This window comes from Miniopterus schreibersii (assembly GCF_964146895.1).
Source record: "Miniopterus schreibersii genome assembly, chromosome: 1".
In the NCBI taxonomy this organism is placed as follows: Eukaryota; Metazoa; Chordata; class Mammalia; order Chiroptera; family Miniopteridae; genus Miniopterus; species Miniopterus schreibersii.
The window spans coordinates 113,557,528-113,580,627 of NC_138101.1; the positions used below are offsets into that span (position 1 = coordinate 113,557,528).

At 39.6% G+C, this 23,100-nt stretch overlaps 1 protein-coding gene across 8 annotated transcripts in view; it reads left to right on the forward strand.

Moving 5' to 3' along the window:
- NRP1 (neuropilin 1) overlaps positions 1–23,100 on the forward strand; it is a 152,907-nt gene that overhangs the window by 97,922 nt on the left and 31,885 nt on the right. For all 8 annotated transcript variants that reach the window (XM_081160371.1, XM_081160375.1, XM_081160372.1 and 5 more), the window contains 3 exons: positions 3,191–3,335; positions 9,422–9,753; positions 14,432–14,576. In XM_081160371.1, the coding sequence (XP_081016497.1) occupies positions 3,191–3,335; positions 9,422–9,753; positions 14,432–14,576 (622 nt within the window). The remainder of the gene's footprint in view (positions 1–3,190; positions 3,336–9,421; positions 9,754–14,431; positions 14,577–23,100) is intronic.

The window sequence follows — 23,100 nt, forward strand, 5'->3', positions numbered from 1 at the left end:
CTGCCCTCTTAGAACCTTAGGAGTTGTTTTGTTTTTTCCCCTGTGTTTCTCCATTTTCTTTCATGGATTCATTCTTCCTCTCTGTACCAGGATGGTTTTAGAAAAGTCCTTTTCTACCCTCTTTGGCTCACAAACTAATTTACAAGAGTGGTTGGCTGTTTCTGTGAGAATACACTGTAAATAGAACTACGGTAGTCCATTATGTTCCCTTAGATCACATACAGGTCACCTCCTCATTCTTTTTTTTTTTTAATCCTCACCCAAGGATATTTTTCTTCCATTGCTTTTCAGAGAGAGTGGAGGGGGAGAGAGAGAGACATAGGAACATTGATGTAAGAGAGACATCGATTGTTTGCCTCCCTCTGGAGCACCAACCAGGGCCGGGAATCGAGCCTGCAAACAAGGTACATGCCCTTGGCCGGAATCGAACCTGGGACCCTTCAGTCCACAGGCCAACATGAGCCAAACCGGACAGGGCTTCCTCACTCTTTAACCAAGGAGGCACTTGTCCATGCCCTGTCCCCAGGATCTCTACCCTAAATCATTTGGAACTGAGGTGTTTTTTCTCACTCTGCCTGTTTACTTGAAGTTATGCTTCCTCTGATTTAGTAACCAAAAGATTTCTGAGAACTCACACTTACTGTTTCCCCAAAATTAAAAGCCCCGGAGGCTGAGTAAAATGGAGAGAATTGATAAAGATAGTAGCAAAGATCCAGGTACAGTAACTTGAAATCCTGGGTTTGAGAAGAGGAAAGTTAACATGTTCTTTCTCTCTGGAGCATTCATGGCCCTGACTTTTCTTCCTGGCTCTGGAACTGAGAAAAGCCTCCTGGTGTGAAGTGAGAGAACTATTAATTCTTGTTGATTAGTTGCTAAGCCCTCACTCTTGTTTAGGGAAGACAAGATTGAAGCAGATATAGCTATGCAGCTGCTCTGTGGGAGGGAAGTTCTGTGGTCAATCAAGTTCAAGGCCACTGTCAAGCCAGTGAGGAAGAGGAACCAATTATCCATCTGGGGATGGAAAACATTTATAAACTAAATGTTGAATAGTAAACATTCGTGGTGGCTAAGCAAGTGAATTTGACCCTAAGTTTCATGGCTTATTCTTGTTTTGGAGTTGGTTTTTGAGGACATGCTTTAATTTCAAACAAACAAACTAGGACAGGGTGAGGGGGACACACTAATGCCAAGAACACACCACAAACAAGGGAATCCAGAGAGAATGGGGAGAACTGCCCCAGACTTTCAGGCCATTTCTATAAACAAATGAGTGCTGCTTCTGCAACACCTTCTCTGAAGCCATTGTCCATCAGTTGTTTGCAGGGCTCAGAGGGGTGTCAGGAAGCACACACAGGTTCTCAGGGGGTGTCTGGCAATGCACACACCTCTCTCTGGGTGTCCACTGTTGAGAACACCCAGGCACACAGAAGAACTTTCAGAGCGGGAGGCAGAAAGAATATAGAAATGTTCAGCAGAGATAAAGACCTGGCATGTGTCTGAGCACTTTTATTGAACCTAATGAAATCCAAGCATCCACTGGAGTCTAGTTATTGTTAGCCACCTGCCTTTCTCCATTCATTGGGGCCTTTTAGCCACTACCCTCTACTGTCTTTCCTACTTTCCTCAGGGAGCATTGGCTGCACCTCAGCGAGAGAAGCCCGGGACCAATCACAACCCCAGCAGTCCTCTCCATGTTGAATGGAATGCATGCCCTTACGTGATTTTGAGAAAAGAAAAAATTTCCCTCAGTGTGCACCGAATGTTGGCTCACACAGTGCTCTTATCAGACTGCTTGGCTCTCCCTGAAGTGGACTTGTTTGTTGACCCTTTAAGCACTATAGTTTGGGACTCTACTCTTTCTGGCAGCTACCCATTATTCTTTGTCACACAAAAATGCTCCCACACAGATTGTTTCCCAGAGAGAGATACTGAAGTAGGATAGGCATCTGAAGTCCATCACAGGCTAGGATAAATTCTGATATTAAATTATCTCCAGAGAGGGATCAGGCTAACAGCCGACTTTGTAAAGCATTTGACTCCCTTCAATTGTGCAGGCCACTTAAGCTAAATGAAGTAAAAACACTATCTTGACTTTTACAAACACTTTCTCCCAAGGAAAGAGCAAACCTTGGGAAACTGTGGTTCTCCTCTATGAATTCACCTGGGAAGGTGGAGAGGAATCTCATGACTCTGATGAGCCCGGTAAGCTCAAGTTACACAACCTGAGAACAAGAGTCTGGCCTGGGTGTGCCAGAACCAGAGCGTTCACCACCATGACCTATAACTGAGACATGTTACTTTCATATGGGTTGTCCCCAATCCAGGGCTAAGTAAAATCCAGGAAAGTGGAAGCTTTCAGTTTCACCCGAGGCATGTCTACTGCCAGAATGTTCCACAAAGGCTAACAGTCTCCACTGCTCAGACATCTTGCTAGAGAACATGGTTGTGTCACCAGGCTCAGGCACCGTGGCCCCGACAAATACTTGTGGGAAACTGGTTGGTGACCGGAAGTCGTTACACCTGCAGTTATATGCCTCATTCTTCTTAGAGTAAAATGAGTCCTTTGAAAACTACAAGTAGATTTCTAATTATATATCATATATAACTCCGTTTTTATTTTGACCACTAAAACATAATTTTCCCAATAACCAAGAAAGATTAGAGTCATTAATGAATGTCAGGGAAAAGATCTTCCATCAAAAAATGGAGTTGAAAGGGAGAAAGCCACTTGACCTTGTGGTATAGCTGGGAACATAACCTAGTATTTTCAAAAAGCCAGGCCCTACACTGAATTCAAAAAGCAGATCTTCTGGGGGTTCTTGGGAAAGTAAAATAGTAAGAGTTCCCATTAAATGTCCACAGCATTTTGTAGATCTGTATTATAAAGTTAATAATTGCCCAATTTTTAGTATAATAGCATGTATTCTTTAACAAATGTTATACTTGTAACAGTACTTTTGGAGGCTCTAGCCACTCTGAAAACTGAATGGATGGTTAGGACAATATTCTATATTAGACATGATTCTTTCTGATTGCCATCAGTTGGAAAAATAACATAAGTTATTAATGCTACCTCAACCTGGACAGACAATGCTGAAATTGTAAATAATTTTTACAAGCATTTGTGAAAACATATTTTGGATTTGTTTTCAAAGTCTGTTATTAAGGGACCCTTCCTTTTTCCATATAGATCTTTCAGGGAAACATCAACCCCACAGATGTTGTGCTTGGATTTTTCCCCAAACCACTGATAACTCGATTTGTCCGAATCAAACCTCTGACTTGGGAAAATGGCATATCTCTGAGGTTCGAAGTATACGGCTGCAAGATAACAGGTAAGCTCCAGCTTGAACTAGTTTTGATTTATATAAACTTTTAAATACAGAGAGAACCATTTTGTATATATGTGGCCATTTTAATTTGGTACTTAAAAACATATGCTTTGGATTTATTCAAATCTGAGTTTAAAGTCTACTTGTAGTACTCACCAGTTCATTTCTTCGGGCAATTTACTAACTTTCAAAGCCTTAGTTATCTCACATGGAAAACAGTCATTCATAATCATGTTCACTATGCAGGGCTGTTATGATAACAGATTAACTCGTGGATCAGCACTTAGTACAGGCTAGGATGTGGTAGGTAAAAGGTTAAGGTCGACAAACCAAATAGCCATCTTGGACAGTAAATAAAGAAAAAATTGAATTTATTTAATGAAAAGGGATGGGGATAGGGATATCCAAAGAGAAGGGCTACACAGCACTGAGTCAAAGGCTATTGGGTCCATGCTGGCAGCAAAAATATATTTGGGACAGTGAAACAAGGAAGAGCATAGAAGCAACAGGAGAGCCTAGGCTGGGCTGCTTTGGCTCCCTGGGAAGTCAGAGAGAGAGAGAAGGGGCCTTGGAGACAGGTTCAGGGGGTAAGCCCAGGATGAGCTGCCGCTGCCCTTTGCTCCCCTGGTTGCAAGTCTCGTGAAGTCCCCTTGGAGGGAAGAAGGCAATGGAGATGGCGCTGACTTGCTCCCCTGAGGGGGAATGTGCTCTGGGTCTTCTGTCCTGAGCATATTTACTCTCTCTTGAAGGTGGAAATCTTAGGGGAGGTCTCAGGGGAGGGTCTTATTAGAATATTTATCAGCTTTCCAGGTGTGCTCTTTCAGGGTCATGGCCTCCAATGATTGGTCAATGCCAGGTCATGGGATCATTAGTCAATGTAGCTGGTCTTGAGGCAGCCACAGTGCCGCTTGTCTGGTTTTGCTGCTTTTCTGAGCCTGGAGCTGAAATACCACTGAGGCCTCGGTGTTATCTTTAGTGAGGAAATGCTCAGGGGTTCTTAAAACTCATGACCAGCAATCTGCTAGGGGAGAAAGGGTTATCCTGGGGATACAGTTCTTGTTTTTCCAGTTCTGCCCCTTGCTAGGCATCCGGGGTTTCCTGCCCCAGTGAGTCTCTGTACCTGAGTTTCTGTACCTGGGTTTCTATACCTGGCCCATCTAACAGTAGGTATTTGTGAACTGGTGCCTTTCCACTAGACTATAAGCTCCATGAAGGCAAGTGCCATGCCTTTGATCCCTATCTCCTGGGTGCTGGGCACACTAACAAGTACTTACTAGATTTATAGTAAATAACCATTGTATGAAATATTCTCTTTCTGCCTTATGTTTTTAATTTTGAAGTCTAGAGGTGGCCTGGTGAACTACAGGTAAGGAGTTATATTGCAAGAATTTCTCCTTTTACTCGCTAACTACCCTGGCAACTTTCTCTTAACTGTTGTCTCAATATCTATCTATCTTTTGTTGAATGAATATACTAATTCTAGAGATCAATTAGGCAATATTTCTGGTTTTTGAGTTTGTTTCTTCTGGCATTAATAAGACTTTAAAGTCTGTTAAATTTGCTACAAATAGGTGGGTTATACCCATTTGAGAGATGAATGAGGTGCAGCATTAAGAGACTAAGTAGCTAAAAATCGTTGACCAGGTCAGGACAGAGATAGAAGGAAAAAGATGGTCCTGCCTGTAATACTCACTGTATGTCTATGGCAATCAGCACTGCTGTGACTCGTCCTCTCTGCATTCTGAAGGAAATAGCAGTCACGTTAGAATTCCCTTTCATTTAAATAAATAAGCTGCAATGTTTTTATTTTTAAAAGAGCAGTACATTGTAACCTTTAGAGTAAGTTTCAAAATTCAAAACAGAATCTGTAACTGATTCACCAAAAGTAATTGAAAGTAAACAACTTTTAAAAGTCTGTAAACTATCTTTTAATATTATGTTAGTATACATATTTAGGGTATTTAATTTTTTATTCCATGAAGGCCAACTCTATTGTTTTTTTTTCTATCCTCTTTAGTATAATTATTTTTGGATAAGTAAAATACTGATTTTTTGTTTTTGCTGTTAATCCTCACCTGAGGATATTTTTTCAGTGCTTTTTTTAAAGAGAATAGAAGAGAGGAGAGAGTGGGGGAGAGAGAGAGAAAAAAATGTCAGAGACACATTGACTGGTTGCCTTCCATAAGCAGGTACCCCAAAGGAGTGAACCAGCAACCAAGGTACGTGCCCTTGACTGGGAATCAAACCAGCAACCGTTTGGTGGGCAGGCTGATGCTCTAACCACTGAGCCACATTGGCCAGGCTGCAAAATACTGGTTTTTGAAGAAAGAGAAAAAAAAGTTACCCAGGCAATTTTCCATGAAATTGCAAGCAATTAAAAAAGAACGAACTAAGTAGGGGGAAAAAACCACTATACTGTTTACAGTAGAGTCCATTTTAGAAAGTAAAAACTGACATCTAATTTCTTACCAAAATTTTATTTATTTCCATCCTAAAGACAGACATGTTTATTGTTTTAGGATTTAAGATTAAAAAATTCAAGGCCTTGGAGGCAGGAATTGGGTGGGAAGGGTTTGGAGGAATAAAGGACATTGAAAAGTAAGATATAACCTTGGCTTTATTTTTTATCATAAGTTATATAAGAGAAAGTGCTAGGTCATTTTCAGAGCATTACAAATCGAAGAGGTATCCATAAATTTGTAAAAACAAGGCCATTTGAAGTCAAAGTGGACATTTCTGGCCTGTTACTTTAACCTAATTTCATGTCATTGTACAAAAAAAAAAAAAAAATTCTTTTTTAATGAAGTAAACTTTATAAAGACTCCAGCATGTTATTCTGAACTCTTAATTTCCAGTCTCTGCTTTTAGTTATATAAAATATTTATTTAAACCTGAATGCTCTGTTTTCATTTTCACAAGGATTTTCCTGAGAAATTGTCCCTTCACATGCAAAGAGGCAAATATGTTTTGTATTTTTAAAAATGATTAAATAACCTAGTTATTTAAGCATAGGTGTCTAAAATAGCATATTCTATTTTACAACTATTGTTTATGTAGCCTGGTTTTTTGTGTGTGTGTGTGTGTGTTTCAAATAAGATACTGCTTTTAGGCTCATGGGACTATTCTGTTACTCACTTCCCCTAATTTATTTTAGATATTTTTTCTCTAGTAAGACAGCTACAATCTCCAAATAACTGATCAAGGCAGGTTTTTAGAGAGGTTAGAGTGTTATAATGATGGTCACATGGACAGAAGGTACATAGACATCCAGGCTTGGCTCTGAGCTATCCACTTAGTGAAAGTGTGACTATGAGCAAGACATTTAGTCCCTCTGATCTTCATTTCCTGGTCAGTAAGATTAACCTTAATTCAGCTATAATAAGGATTCGATGAAAGAATATGTATAACATACCTGGTTTAGAGTAAGTGCTTACTAAATGGTACCCAGTAAATTAGGCAGTGCATGGTATGCATTAAACTGAACCTACAATAAGGCCAAGCAAGCAGAAACTCTAGTGAGACAATATCAGTGTTTTCTTCTTGGTACCAGAAGCAGAAAATTTTCTTTTAGAGGTCAAGTTCCCCTCACAGTGGAGACTGATTAAAGAAGAAGTGTCCCTGCTGGACTGATTTTCTATTGTGTCTTATATGCATGGAACATAATGTGTTCCACGTGCTGATTTTTGAATGAATAGTGAATGAATGAATTGCAGTTTTATCCATGCTTTCCAAGAAAGAAGTGATGGATCTCAAAATTTGACCCTCTCCTATTGAGGAGGCAGGTCCTAACTCAATCTGGATTTTAAAAAACTATTGAATTAAGTTACCAAGTGAATGCATCACTTGACTTCCAAAGTCTCCAAAGCCCCAAGTTTTAATCTAATTTTGTATTCATAAAACACTTTTTGGAAATTCATAATCCTGGAAAACCCAGAGTATACAATGGTGTGTCACCATATAGAGATATAAACTAGATTGTTCAAACCATTCTACTTTATAAGTGATTGACAAAGCAGGTTTATCATTTCAGCAAAGATGAAAATTGGTAAAATTAATCTTGGAGGGTTACTGCTTAATGTATGAGAACACACTACAAACTCTGTTAACTTGTATTTGTTAACTAGACATGTATTAACTAGTGCTTCTGCACACATTAGTGTGTTCCTATGTTAATCAGAATTTCTCAGTGATGATCTCAGGAACCACAGCATTCAAAGATACCTTCTGAGTCATCAAGGGAAGATTTAATTATGCTCATTCAGGTTCTCCCATCAACTGCAATTATTACCTTCTCATTCTTTGAAAATTGGTTGACTGAATATTTGAATTATCAGTATGTCTCACTTTTCCCGTTAAAGTATAGAGATTTTATTGTAAATTAATGTTAACGAAAACAACCACCTCAATCCACCGTCACAGAACTCATCTCTTCTTTCCATCTAGGACTGGTTTTAAGCTTTGCAAACAGAGTTATTAGGTAAAATATAAAATATCCTTTTAGATCTTATGCAGATAAATGACAGATAATTTTTTAGTATAAGTATACCCCATACAATATTTGGGCTATACTTATACTAAAAAAAAATTATTCCTTGTTTGTCTGAAATTCTAATTTAGTTTGGCATCCTGTTTCTTGTTTTGTTTTTTATCTGATTGCTTGTTTGCTAAATCTGGCAACACTGTTTCCAAAGGATTTGACATGTAGCCAGGCTGAATTATATCTGAGCCAACATACTACTATAGAAAATGGAGTTAAACCCTAGCATCTCATTTAAACCTTGAATTGTTAATATCTTTGTTCTCCTAAGCATTGCTGAATCTCATAGTTTTTAGCCAAAGGCCAATCAAGGTTCCCCTTTATTGTTCTTTATTGTTCTTTTTGGATGAGGCAATCATGCAGAAGGAATGGCAGTTTGTGCTCCATGGACATGTTGGCTGAATAGGGGTTGGACTGCTAGATTTATGGGTTGTAAACTGCGCCCTAGCCAGCTCTGCATTAGAGAAAGGACATTAATCTAGTAAAGGTTCTGCTCTCGTTACAATATTCAAGTTAATTGTGTTTTTCTGAAAATGGTAACATCTGGTCCTCATTACCAGCTAAACATTTTCTTTATAAAAGCTGGTTTTGAATCAGGCAGGTGTGACCACACTGACCAGAAATGTGATTTCTATTTATAACACTATAATTTCATAGTCCCCCAGTAAAATAGTTTTTGTAAATCTTTTCTTAATCCCCATTGAATTTATTGTTAGTTTCCAGATCCCATCCAGGAAAAGGTGTTTGGGAAATGGGCAGCTGCCTTTTATTGTGTTAATAAGTTGATTTATCCAATGAATATTTGTTGAGCAAATACTATTTATAAAGCAGGGCACAAGGAGTCACAGAAAATGTTTAAACATGACTTGGTTCATGCCCTCAGAGAACTTAAAATGTGGGGAGGCATTGGTTGGAAGGACATGCATAATTCCTATATGAGTAGGCACGGGATGTGAGGAAAAGAAATGACATGATCTGTACTGTATTTCAGTTCATGACCTGGAAAGTATCTCAGTAATTAATTCTTAAGGTTCATCTGATAAATGGACATAGTTTAATTATACTAGATACATGTCTCCTAAGATGATTATACTTTGATACTAACTTTTGATCATATTATTCAGAATTGAGTTGTTTCAAAGAAAAATATGTTATTATTCCTGTGCATGTCCTAGTTTGAGATGTACAATTCTGAAGGAGAATAATTGAAGTGTTGAACATTTTGTTTTTACGCTACCAATTAATTAATCATTGATTGATATTCTCCTTAAACTCAGAAGCTATGTGGGCTGCTGTAGAAGGTATTAAAAGATCTATGATGTTATTAATTGTCTTGGGAAAACTCAAAAAGGAGAGAAATGTATGTTCTTATTGAAAATTTTCTTTATTGGAATGTGGTGTGAGGAGGGGAGTTTAGTGTTAAATGTTCCAGAGATTTAAAAATTATAGGCATGGGTACAGAAAATGTTTTTATTCAATATGTTATATTCTTTCTAAGCATAAAGATTTCTGGAAAATTATTTTACATTATCTATTTCATTCCACCCTCTAGATTATCCTTGCTCTGGAATGCTGGGCATGGTGTCTGGACTTATTTCTGACTCCCAGATCACAGCCTCAAATCAAGGGGACAGGAACTGGATGCCGGAAAACGTTCGCCTTGTAACCAGCCGCTCTGGCTGGGTACTGCCTCCCGCACCTCATCCGTATGTAAACGAGTGGCTCCAAGTGGACCTAGGGGAAGAGAAGATTGTGAGGGGCATCATCATTCAGGGGGGAAAGCATCGGGAGAACAAAGTGTCCATGAGGAAGTTCAAGATTGGGTATAGCAACAATGGCTCAGACTGGAAAGTGATCATGGACGACAGCAAGCGCAAGGCTAAGGTGAGATCCAGGGACAGGGAGCAAAGGGACTGCCAGGAGGAAGTCCTTCCTCACGTCCTTGACTGAGCTCAAGGACCTCCAGCATTTTCCTGAGGAAGTAAGACTTCTTATTTCCTTTCATCCCTGAGATCAGTGATCCCCAATTCTAGGGCAGACAGGATTTGGGTACAGAAAGTGATGTCTGAGATAAACATGAAAAAGAACTGCATTGCTGGTCACTTTTCCTTCCCTCAGAGTCAGCAGATAGCTGCATACAGACTGGAGACAGGGCGGCCGTGAGGGTGGGGATCAGGGACCTGACAGCAGCCACTGAGCAGAAACTTAAAATCTCTCAGCAGATTCTAATTTATCAGTTAATCCCTTCTCTTCTCCTTCTGTCATCTTCCCTCCTTTAAGTGTATTTTTTAAAATTTTCAATTATGATAAAATACACATAATGTTTATCTTCTTAACCTTTTTAGGTGTACAGTTCGGTAATGTTAAGTATATTTATATTATTTGGCAACCAGTCTCCAAAACTCAACATCTTGCAAAACTGAAACTTTGACCCATTAAATAATAATTCCCATTTCCCATTTCCCCCAGTCCCTGGAAACCACCATTCTACTTTCAGTCTCCATGAATTTGATGACTCTAGCTGCCTCATATAGGTGCAGTAATACAACACAGGGTAGGGAAAAAGCAGGCTTATAATTGTATGTGAAACAGAGTTTTTTAATTATTTATTGATTATTCTATTATTTTCTATATGAACAACTATAAACCTACTTTTGCCACACCCTGTATTTGTCACTTAGCATAATGTCTTCAAGGTTCGTCCATATTGTCAGAATTTCCTTCCTTTTTAAAGCTAATACTCCATTGTATGTACATACCACATTTTGTTTATCCTTTCATCCATTGATGGACACTTGGATTGCTTCTACCTTTGACTATTGTTAGTGATGCTTAAGTATATTTTTTATGCATTGGAGCTTTTTAAAATGCAGCTAGCTCTTGATCTGGTGAAAAGAGAAGGGAATCTCAATATAAAAATATTCCAACATTCTTCAGAACATGCGGTATGATATTTTTTAGCCTAATGATTATGTTTTACTTAGTGTGATTATTGAATTTATTTGAATTTTCTGAGAACAGAGTGCTGACTAGGAAAGGAGTAGTTTGGGTGACCAGAAGCTGGTTTGAGACTAAAATAGGTAACACACTACAGTCAGTGCTATATGTGGTGAGGGAATTGTATTCAGCTAATAATATTTCTCACACCCAAAACAATTGATCTTTTGGTCCCATCCTTCCCATCTCCACTTTGCCCAGGACCTACTCCTTTTATGAAAAGATTTTAGCTAACTGGAGGGAATATTGTCCTCATCCCCATTCTAAGGGAATGTGGGAATGTGGTTTACTTTAGTGACTCAAGCAAAGACACTGCAGACAGGAAAACAAAAGCAGGCGAGTGCAGCCAGCTCCCACTCTGTCAAACATGGGGCTCCGCAGACTTCCCTTTCCCCCACTGGCTGTGGGGATGCTGACATGGAGGGAATGCAGCCACTGACAGGGAGGATGCCGTCAGAAGTGTAAGAATTTCTCTCCCATCTCACCTCTCATTAACTTGTGGTTTCTAAAACATTTCCAAAGTTTTTATCATCTATGTGCAGATATTTTCTTTCTTGTGTCCATTTCATTTTTTTGTTTTATGTCTACCCCTCTTGTTTTGGTGAAAGAAAAGTAAAATAAAAAGAAAATTGGAGGTCTCTCTAAGAGCCAATCTCTGAAGGAGTAGTGAGTCTTGTGACTTTATCATGATGTGTTGCTACAAATCAACAATTTCCTGGAGCTACTGTCACACGGCAGTGTGTGCTGTTGTGACATGTTCTTCAATACTAGGGTTCTAAGACAGAAGGAAAACAAATTTCCGTATGCTCTGGGTAGGATGCACCATATGTTTCCTTGTGTTGTCCAATGCACACTTCTGCAATCAAGTCTAAAGCTATCACTCTGTCACTTTTCTGTAATACATTGCATATAGAATTCACAAGAAGCCAACACACAGTTTTCAATTTTAACAAAAAATTCCATTCAAGATTGGTTGAATGTGTTTGATTTTATTCCTAAAATATGATTCTATCAATTATTATCATCTTCCTATGGTATTTAAAACCATAAAAGCTGCTTCTAAGTTGTTTATTTAGAGCCTAATCAGTGATTCCTAAGTGCCCTTTCCCAGAAATAAAAATATTTATATGAAAAAAGAAGCTGGGAAAACCTTCAATTTAGAGGCAGTACATATTTCTAAATTGTATAAAGATATTTAAAACATACTATACTTAAACTTACAAATGAAGGTTACCTCCTAGGATGCCAAGTCCCTTATATGTAACAGGAAAATGAGTACTATTTTGTGAAATGAAACAGCACTTTAATGGATTTAAAATCCTCTATGCCCTCTTCTTGCTTCCTACCCTCAAATAGTGCATGATGGACAAGATATATCAGAGTCTTTGAATTAACTAGACTTTTCAGGAGAAGACAGAGGATCTAAATACTCAAAGCCCTCTTCTAAAACATGACTGGTAAAAGGACACAAAGATTTTTCAGAAATGACCTCATGCTAGCAAAATTAGCCCAGTTCTATATGCCTCTTCATTGCTAATATTCTTCCCGGCTCGTCACTGACAGCTTTTGTAATGTATTTACATTGTGCCAATTCTTTCCTCAAGTTAAAATTAGAAGAGTCTGAGATTCCATAGATATAAGTGCTTTTCTCCTATGATTATTGAAGCTATGTTAACATAGACAGAACTTTTATGTTTAGTAATGCTATTTTCACTATAATTAATATATTACTGATGACACTTAATTGAGCCTAACAATAATATGTGTCAGATTCTCACTTATTGGCAGCAACTGCAATTCTATCAAGAATGCAGAACCCACACCTAATGGGGAATTTATTCTTGAAAATAATAGGAGACCTTAATTGAGAGAAGTGGGTCTATGTTAGGCATGTACTTTGAGATGCCTAGAGGCTTTTCTGAATTGGAAAAGAACAATTAGTTTACTTCTAGAACTCAGAGAAGCCCTGGCTATGTCACAACGTACCCAATCTGTCTGTCTCTTCTTACATGTGTCTCTTGTTTTGCCAGAATATTTCCACCACTGAAAGATAGCTTCTTTGGCTGATTTATGACTCAACCATTGTGCATGGTTCCCACTCTTAACTGACAGGGCCTGGGGCTGGCCATCTACTCAGTCTGATCTCCTAGGTTTAGTAGCCTAGAATGAAATACATTTAAAGAAAAAATAATGAAACTAAGTGTGTGGACTTAGGCAAGGACCTCAATTTCCTGGACCTCAGTGTTTTCATCTATTGAAATGATGATATTTTACTAGATTATTTCTAAGAATAGAGGCATCATAGCAGTGTGATAGTGAAGGGCACCATTTCAGACTACCCAGGTTTGAATCCTAGCTCTGTCACTTACCTTCTGGCCATGAGCAAGTTGCTTGACCTCTCTGTGGCTCCTCTATAAAACAAGGTTAATAATAGAACCTACTTTGTGGCATTGTCTTGAGGATTAAATGAATTAATATATTTTAAGCACTTAGAGCAATGTCTTTCAGCAGTAAACATCATACAATGCTTGCTATGTAGAAGGCCACTCCTAATGATAAGGCAATTTGATTTTTCTAAACTCCCTCCCCTTCTCCCCTTCTGAACTGTATTACCAGTGGTGCTGGGAGAAGAGGTTAGAGGGAGGCTTATCCATTTCTTGAAAAAGAAAACAAGCCTCACCATTTCTCCATTTGCTTACGATTCCACTCAAGGATTTTGACCTTCCTGTCAATGTAAAAAAAAGAAAATTAAACAATCCAGTAGCAGCACTGGCAATGGGTAGCCTAGCTCCCCAAAAAATGTCACAGTGACTTCAAGTTAAAAATGCACTTGACTAAGAGGTGCAATTCAACCAGGCATCAGAACATCACTTAACAGATAGGGCTCTTGTTAACTTCCTGAGACAGGAAGGTCTTTTATCTACAAATACCTCCAAGTGGTAGAACTGCTTAAGTAAATAGAATTTCTAAGAATGTACTTTGAGATTCCTAGAGGCTTTTCTGGATTGGAAAAGGACAATTAGTTTACTTCTAGAACTCAGAAAAGCCCTGGTTATTTAGAATTTAGAATTTCTAAGCTCTTGAGTAAGCAGCATTTGCACTACATTAAATTTACTATTTCCTACTTCAGCAATTTAATTCATCCCTCTTCTAGAGGACCCACTCATTTAAGAGAATGTGACAGGAGTAGTTATTGAAAATGCAGCATCTATTATAAGCTCTGAAAAATGGCAAATTCTCTCCCTGAGTCATCGTCCTCCACCTCAAGGAAGTGGTAAAAATGTCTCTTCTTGTAGGCACATCAACATATCATTTAAATGTGTTTCATGACTGCTTCCGGTATAGCCTCACTCTCAGTGTGTACTCTAGTTTCTGAAAAATGACATCTGTCACTTCTTAAAGAAGTTGTTATTGTTTTTTCCTTTCTCAACTATGAAAAGAATGTCAGGCATTTACAAAATTATAGAATAATCCCTATTTCTCTGCTCTATTAAGAATCCTGAGGACAGACTCTTCTGCTAAAAGGGAGGTTTTATTAATAACTGGTGTTTTTCATACCTCACAGTCTTTTGAAGGCAACAGCAACTATGATACACCTGAGCTACGGACTTTTCAACCTCTTTCCACACGATTCATCAGGATCTACCCTGAGAGAGCGACTCATGGTGGACTAGGGCTCAGAATGGAGCTGCTGGGCTGTGAAGTGGAAGGTAATTACAATTTCCAAAGTCCCTTCTACTTTCCTAGTTTTTAAAAAAATTTCCTTTTTCATGCATTTATACCCCAAAGGTACTCTTGCAAATTGTATTCTTTTCCCCTGGGTGGGCCTCTCTGCCAGGCTCAACATTCTAGCACATTCTAGAACATTCTAATCTGCAAACTAGTGCCTTCAGAATTTACTTTTATCTTGGTTGCTTAAATAACTCTCCTCAGATTCTGTGGGTTTGTCTCCTTTGACATCTTAAAAAAATAATGGATTGAAATAAAATTTACATAACATAAAATACACCATTTTAAAGTAAACAATTCAGTGGCATTTAGTACATTCACAATTATTTGTGTCACCAGTACCTCTATCAACTTCTAAAACATTTTCATCACTCCAAAGTAAACAGTTTTGCCTTACCCATTAAACAGTTTTGCCCTATTTCCATCTCCCCCAACCCCTGGCAACAACCAATCCCTTTGATGTTTTCAGTGTTGTTTAGAAGTCTATGTCTGAACTAGGTTTCTGTAGGCGATGTTGACTACCACTGCATACCAGCAGGAAGCAGCAGTTAACCGACTGAAACATTAAGACATTCTCTTTGATGAATTTCTTAGACTGCTGCAAAGACACAAAAGTATGCATGAGATAATGTATGTGAATGTACAGTGAGGTCTGTTTAAAGATGTTACTGCATAAACATCATCTGAGGTCATATCAAGGACAAATTCAGTTCCTACCCTAACCTCAAACAGTTCTCTCCTCTGAATTTGTATCACATAATATATGGAATTAATGTTTAAAAAATTGATATGATAGTTGCTTATTCAACCACTTAATGATTTTTTGTACATTAGAATTCCCATTTGCCTTAGATTTAGGCATCAATGAGTAAACTTATACCAACTTTTTCATCCCTGTAAAGGTCTTTTTCCAGGTTAGTTCAAAGAATGGCTATTGTAATCCAGATGTTAATCAGTTCAGCATGTGCTCACAGTTGTTTTGAAGAATGCTTTTTTAGTATCATCTTCTTGTGGTTTCAAAATTTGTGTGTTTTCAGCTACCCAAATATAATTACATTTCTGAGCACATTAAATATCATAAAAATTTTCTTATGCACTATAGAACCTTAAGCTATGAATCACCATACTAGTGAATAATTCATAGCTACTTTTCTATGTGTTTATTTTTAAATAAACCATTATCTCTCATTCTTTATTGTGTAGATGTTTCCACATCTGTAATCACATCCCAGACCTCTGAATTATCTAGTCACTAACAAGACAGCCCCCAAAAGACTATGTGCCAGGACTTTGGCAAAGATGCCAAGAAAAAGAAGGATGGGCACATTGAGCAAACTGCAGACTCATTCATTCAGTTTACTGAGAAATGTGGTCATCTCGACAAGGGAGTCTGCTGCTATGAGACAGGTCTTTAGCCTGGATTCTGGGAATCAACACTGATTTAGGAGGTGGAATGAATGGATGGTTGAAAAGACTGAGCCTGGTGGCAGTTTGCCAGTGTCAACTCTGTAGTGAGGTAGAAATTGTTGGTGAAAGGATTAGCTGCAGATGTTTCCAAGCTCTCGTAGAACTGAGGAAGTCGCCCCAAGCTATATGAGAAACCAACATCCAGGAAATTAATGTCAAAGCTTTTAACATGATTTGTGAAAGGGAGTGCTTTTTTCTTCTTTAAATCGATTAACAAGCCTTATTAAATATCTACTTTGTGCCTTGTTCTATTGGAGATACTTAGAGGGATACAGAAAGAAGATATGGTATATCCTAGCCTTCTCTAAATATCCATTTTATTTTGGGTTAGCACTTATATTTGAGAAAAATTAGAGACCCACAGAAGATAAATATTTTCAAGTACTCAAATTAGGGCATGGAAATCATTTGCTTTCTACTTTTTTCAGTTTAATCTTGGTACTATTCTGGGCCACTTCCAATGGAGAATACCTCCTTTATAAGAACCATAAGGAATACAAAAAAACTAGCAAGCTGAAGAGACAGTTTTAAATATTTAAAAGTGGCACACTATCAAGAGCAAGAAGAGCTTAGCAAAGCATCTGGATTGCCAGAGAGGATTCTATTAATTCAGTGAGAACAATAAGTAGAGCCTGGGGGCCTCCAGTCCAGATGGTAGAGTAGGGAGATGCTGTGCTTACCTCCTCCCATGACCACATCAAAATTACAACTAAATTATAGAACAGTTAAGCTGCAGAACCACCTGAAGACTAGCTGAACAGAAGTCCTATAACTAAGGATATAAAGAAGAAGTCACATTGAGATTGGTAGGAGAGATGGAGATGCAAAACAGGCTGGTTCCACACCCATGTGTGGCAGGTGAGAATCAGGGATATTTTGTCTGCAGAAGTTTCCCCTGAGGAACAAGGAGTCCCCCACACTGGGCTCCCGAGCCTGGAACACCAACGACAGGAGGCAGAGCCTTTGTAACATCTAGTTGTGAAAATCATTGGTGATTCCATCTGTCAAGGTGAGATAGAGGACTTCCGGAAACACAAATGTCCTCTTAAAGGGATCACATACAGACTCCCTCACTCATAGGCACTCACTCTGAGCTCCAGCAAAGGGAGAGTGGTGGAAGGAACAAAAGAGAGGTACGTGTAGAGGCTTAATTGTGTGGCTTAGGGGAGAAAGTTGAAAAGACATCCACAGTTGTACCAGTGTTGAGCTCTCCTCCCAAACAGCCAACAGGCAAGCATCATCTATCCTGTGTTAGCTCTCCCCCCATAGGGCCTGTTGGATATAGGTGGACACTAAATCTGAATCTGAATTAACCTGGTGAACACCACTGGACCCACCAGGGTGCCTCCCTGAGACCCTGTCCCACACAACTCTTGCACTGCCACAGTGCTTTCAGCAGCTGGCAGCTGGACTCGGCCAGAGCATCACCAGGAGCTCTTTCAGCCCCAGCCAGCCAGCCCCAGCCTATATTCCAGTCTTTCTTAAAAGCCCTCAAAGGTATGAGGCTACAGGAAGGCAGCACCTCTATGTGCACTGTGCCCTTTGATGAGGGGACCAAGGCTCAACACTGACACCAAATCTGAATCTGCATTAACTAGTAAACATGCCCTCACCCCACCCTGATGATTTTCTGAGTCTTCACCCAACTCCTACACTGCCAGAGGCTCTTCCAGGGGCTGGCAGAATGCCTGGGCTCTCTAACCACCAGGGGCTCTTCTAGTGGCAGGCAGCTGGCCTTGGCTCATACTGCAGTATTTCTTAAAAACTCTCAAATGTGAAGCCTAAGGCAGGTGGCAGCTGGGCTCAAGTGCCCTGTGCCTCTTGATGAGTGGCCCCAGACTGGACACTGGCACAAAATATGAATCTGCATTAACCTAGTGAAAACCACTCACCCTACCTGGATGATTTCCTCAGATCCCACCCCACTCATTTCACATATTGCATGAGGATCTTTCAACATCTGTGCATTACGGGCAGCTGGGAGGCTACAGGTGGTCTTGAGAACAACTGTGTCTATTGCTGAGTGACCCCAGGTAATCTACTGGGGACTGCCAGCCTCAGTTTGGTTGATAGCATGGTCTCTCCTACATACCTCCAATATAGCACAGACAGCAAACAACCAAAGATAGCTTTGTAGTTTATACCAGATGGCCCCAGGTCAGTCACAAGCAGAGGCTGACATTGGCCTGAACTAGAGTCTCTCCTAAAAGCCCCCAAAACCAAGACACCTAGTGTCTGGCATCAGATCACAACAGAGCACCACCCAATTAGCTCCACAAATGGCAAACCTGAAAGGTGGTCTCAGTAGGCAGCAGAGCCCCACTGTGGCAAATCCTGTTCCATGGAGTGACCCCCACACAGCAGCTTATATGCTGTGATCAAGGCTAGTCCTAACAACCAGTCAGCCTGAGAGTCAATCCAACTCACTGACATGCCAATAGCAATCAAGGCCCAACTACAACAGGACAGCACACACAACTAACACAAGATACATTCCTGGAACACCCAGCTCAGGGGATCAGGGAGACTGTGCCACTGGGCCCCAGAATTCATCTACAATATAAAGCCATCTAGCCAACACTGGGAGATATAGAAGATCAACCTAATATGTAAAAGCAAGCACAGAGAGGCAGCTAGAATGAGGAGACAATGAAACATGCCCCCCCAAAACAACCAGGAGAAAACCCCAGAAAAATAATGAAACTAAATGGAGGCAAGCAATCTACCAGTTACAGAGTGCGAAACCGTGGTTATAAAGATGTTCAAGGACTCAGGGGAAGAATGGAGGAACTCAGTGAGAACATCACACAAAGAAATAATAAGCATAAGAAAGGACATAGAAACCATAAAAAAAAAAGTCAGAAATAAAGAATACAATACTAAAATGAAGAATACACTACAAGGAATCAACAGCAGATTAGATGAAGCAGAAGATCAAATCAGTAATTTGGAAGACAGAGTAACAGAAAACACCCAATTTGAACAGCAAAAAGAAAAAAAAATTTTTTTAAAGAGGGTATTTTCAGTTTCTCTTTCTGAAAGTTCATTATTGGTGTATAGAAATGCCATTGATTTTTGGATGTTAATTTTGTATCCTGCTACCTTGCCGAATTAATTTATTAAATATAGTAGTACTTTGGTGGAGTCTTTAGGGTTTCTATGTACAATATCAGGTAATCCTGCAAATAATGACAGTTTTACTTCCTACTTTCCAATTTGGATGCCTTTTATGTTTTCTTCCTGTCTGATGGTTGTCGCAAGGACTTCCAGTACTATGCTGAATAAGAGTGGTGAAAGTGGACACCCCTGTCTTGTTCCTGTTTTTGAGGGAAATGGTTTTAGATTTTGCCTATTGAGTATGATGATGGCTGTAGGTTTCTCATATACGGCCTTTATTATGTTGAGATATGATTCTTTTATTCCCACTTTGCTGAGAGTTTTTATCAAAAATGGGTGCTGGATTTTGTCGAATGCTTTTTCTGCATATATTGATATGATCGTGTGATTTTTGTTCTTCATTTTGTTTATGTGGTGTATCACATTTATTGATTTGCAAATACTATATCAGCCTTGCATCCCTGGAATAAACCCTACCTAGTAATGGTGCATGAGCTTTGTATGTATTGCTGGATCAGATTTGCTAACATATATATATATATATATATATATATATATATATATATATATATATAATTTTTTTTCTTTTTTTTTAATTTATCTTTATTGTTGAAAGTATTATGGGTCTCCCATTTTTTTCCCCATTGATCCCCTCCACCTCACTCCCACCCCTTCTCCAGTCCTTCATCCTGTTATTATCTGTGTCCATGGGTTATACACATATGCATATAACTCCTTTGGTTAATCTCTTCCCACCCCCCACCCCCTTCCCTTTTCCCTCTGGGATATGACTGTCTGTGGCATACTTCAGTGTCTCTGGGTCTATTTTGTTTGTCAGATTATTTTGTTCATTAGCTTCTTCTTAAAGAAGACCCTTCAACATTTCATGTAATACTCATTTGGTGGCAATGAACTCCTTTAGCTTTTTCTTACCCGTGAAGCTTTTTATCTGAACTTCAGTACTAAATGATAGCTTTGCTGGGTAGAATAATTTTAATTGTAGGTTCTTGCTTTTCATCACTTTGAATATTTCTTGCCACTTCCTTCTGGCCTGCAAAGTTTCTGTTGAGAAATCAGCTGACAGTTGTATGGGTGCTTCCTTATAGGTAACTAACTGCTTTTCTCTTGTTGCTTTTAAGATTCTCTCTTTGCCTTTAACCTTTGGCATTTTAATTATGATGTATCTTGGTGTGGGCCTCTTTGGGTTCCTCTTGTTTGGGACTCTCTGTGCTTCCTGGACTTATAAGTCTAATTCTTTCCCCAGGTAGGGGAAGTTTTCTGTCATTATTTTTTCAAATAGGTTTTCAATTTCTTGCTCTCTTTCTTCTCCTTCTGGCTTCTCCATAATGCAAATGTTGGGCTGCTTGAAGTGTCCCAGAGACTCCTTACACTACTTTCATATTTCTGGATTCTTTTTTCTTTTTGCTCTTCTGATTGGGTGTTTTTTGCTTCCTCATGTTCCAAATTGCTGATTTGATTCTCAGCGTCCTCTACTCTACTGTTGATTCCCTATAAATTATTCTTCATTTCAGTTCATGTAGCCTTCATTTCTGACTGGTTCTTTATTATGTCATTGATGATCTCACTATTTTCCTTAAAAGTCTTACTAAGATCCTTGAGCATCCTTATCACCATTATTCTGAACTCTGTATCTAGTACCTTGCTTGGCTCCATTTCATTTAGTTCATTTTCTGGAGATTTCTTCTGTTCTTTCCTTTGAGACATGTTTCTTCTCCTCCACATTTTGACTGCTTCCTGGTGTTTGTTTCTATGTATTAGGAAGAGCTGTTATGTCTCCTGGAATTGGTAGAGTGCCTTTGTGTAGTAGGTGTCCTGTAGGGCCCAGTGGCTCAGTCTCCCCAGTCAATTGAGCTGGGCCTTCTAGGTGCTCCCCTGTGTGGGCTTTGTGCACTGTCCTATTGTAGTTGAGCCTTGTTTGCTACTGGCATCACTGGGAGGAATTGACCCCCAGGCCAATTGGCTGTGAAGACCAGCTCCAGCTACAGCCAAAGAGCTGGCGTCCTGGAGATACCCCTAGGGAGCTGGATTTACTTCCGTGGAGCTTTGGTGTTCACTGAGTGCACCCCTTGTTTGTGTCACTCATGGATGTGATAGACTTATAATCCAGCATGGTTGAAGTTGACCACCATGTTTACTGTCTCTGGGGCCTCCCAGGAGGTGCAAAGTCAGCCTCTGCCTGTGCTTTACCCAGGGCCACCCAACATGAGCTACACAGCAAGATGTAGATGGCTGCTACTTGTGCTGGGCTTGGAAGTGTCCAGGAGAGGCCAAGCTATGAACCAATGCAGGCTGCCACTGGGGCCACTTATTGAGAGGTATGGGATACTCTGAGGCCAGCTACTGCTTGTTTGAGAGATTTTAGGAAAGTCCTAAGCATGAGGCTATAGAGGCCACTTGCATAGAAAGCCACTGGAAATGGCTTGGATGAGCTTTTGAGTAGGGAGGGGTGGGGTGTCTGGGAATCACCTGGGTGGGGCTAAAGGTGTGAGTTAGGTTGATGGAGATTCAGAGAAGGTGCCTGCCTATGGGGTCTGTGGGGGAGAGTTCATCAAAGGAGCAATGGCCTCTGCCAGCTCATCTGTCTTTGAGAAAGCTGTCCCTACAGCTCTTTCTCTGATTCCAGGCAAGTTAGTTATTCCCTGAATGTCCCAGGTTCCTTTTAAGCTGCTGCCCAGCTCTGGAGCTCAGAGGGAGTGCATCTGAGTAAGTCCATGTGCTGGCCTTTTGAGAAGAACTGCCTGGGACTCCAGCAGCCTCTGTGTCACTCAGCCACAATCCCCTCTTGTTTTTACAGTCCGAAGTTGTGGGGACTTCCCTTCCCAGCACTGGAACCCTGGGCTGGGGGGCCTGATGTGGAGCTGAAACCCCCTCACTCCTCCAGAAAAACTTCACCACTGAGATATCCCTCCCAGTTTTAAACCATGGCACTTGGATATGGGGCCGTGGCTGCATCTCTGCAATTCAGCCCAGATTCTGCCCCACATCTCCACCCCTCCTACACGTCTCTATGTGTCTCTTCAATTCCCTTGTTGTAATAATTTTATTCAGCTAGATTTCAGGAAGTTCTGAATGATGGTTGTTCTGTATTTTAGCTGTAATTTTGATGAGGTGGTGGAAGGCAGTGGGTACTGCTCTTATCTACACCACCATTTTGTTGCCCAACCCAGATTTGCTAATATTTTGTTGAGGAATTTTAGTGTCTATGTTTGTCAGGGATACTGGTCTGTCATTTTCTTTGTAGTGTCTTTATCAGGTTTGAGGATTAGGATAATACTGGTCTTATAAAAAGAGCTTAGGAGTCTTCCCTCCTCTTGAATTTTCTGGAGTAGTTTGAGGAGAATAGGTGTTAATTATTTGAATGTTTTTTAAAACTCACCTGTAAATCCATCTGGTCTCAGACTCTTGTTTGCTGGGAGTTTTTTGATTACTGCTTCAATTTCATCAGTTGTTATTGCCTATGCAGGTATTCTGATTCTTCCTGATTAAGTTTTGGAAGATTGTATGTTTCTAGGAATTTGTTCATTTCACCCAGGTTGTCCAGTTTGTTGGCATATAGTCGCTCATGTTATTATCTCACAATTCTTTGTATTTCTGTGGTGTCAGTTGTTATACACCACTTTCATTTCTGATTTTATTTATTTGGGTCCTCTCTCTTTGTTTCTTGGTGAATCTGGCTAAAGGTTCATCAATCTTATTTATCTTTTCCAAGAACCAGCTCTTGGTTTCATTGATCTTTTTTATTGTTCTTTTAGTTTCTATGTCATTTATTTCTGCTCTAATCTTTATTACTTTCTTCTACTTCTGGGCTTTTCTTGCTGTTCTCTTTCTAATTCCTTAGTTTTACTATTAGAGAGCTCTTGCTTGTTTTTTTAGAGCTTTTTCTTGTTTCTTGAGATATGT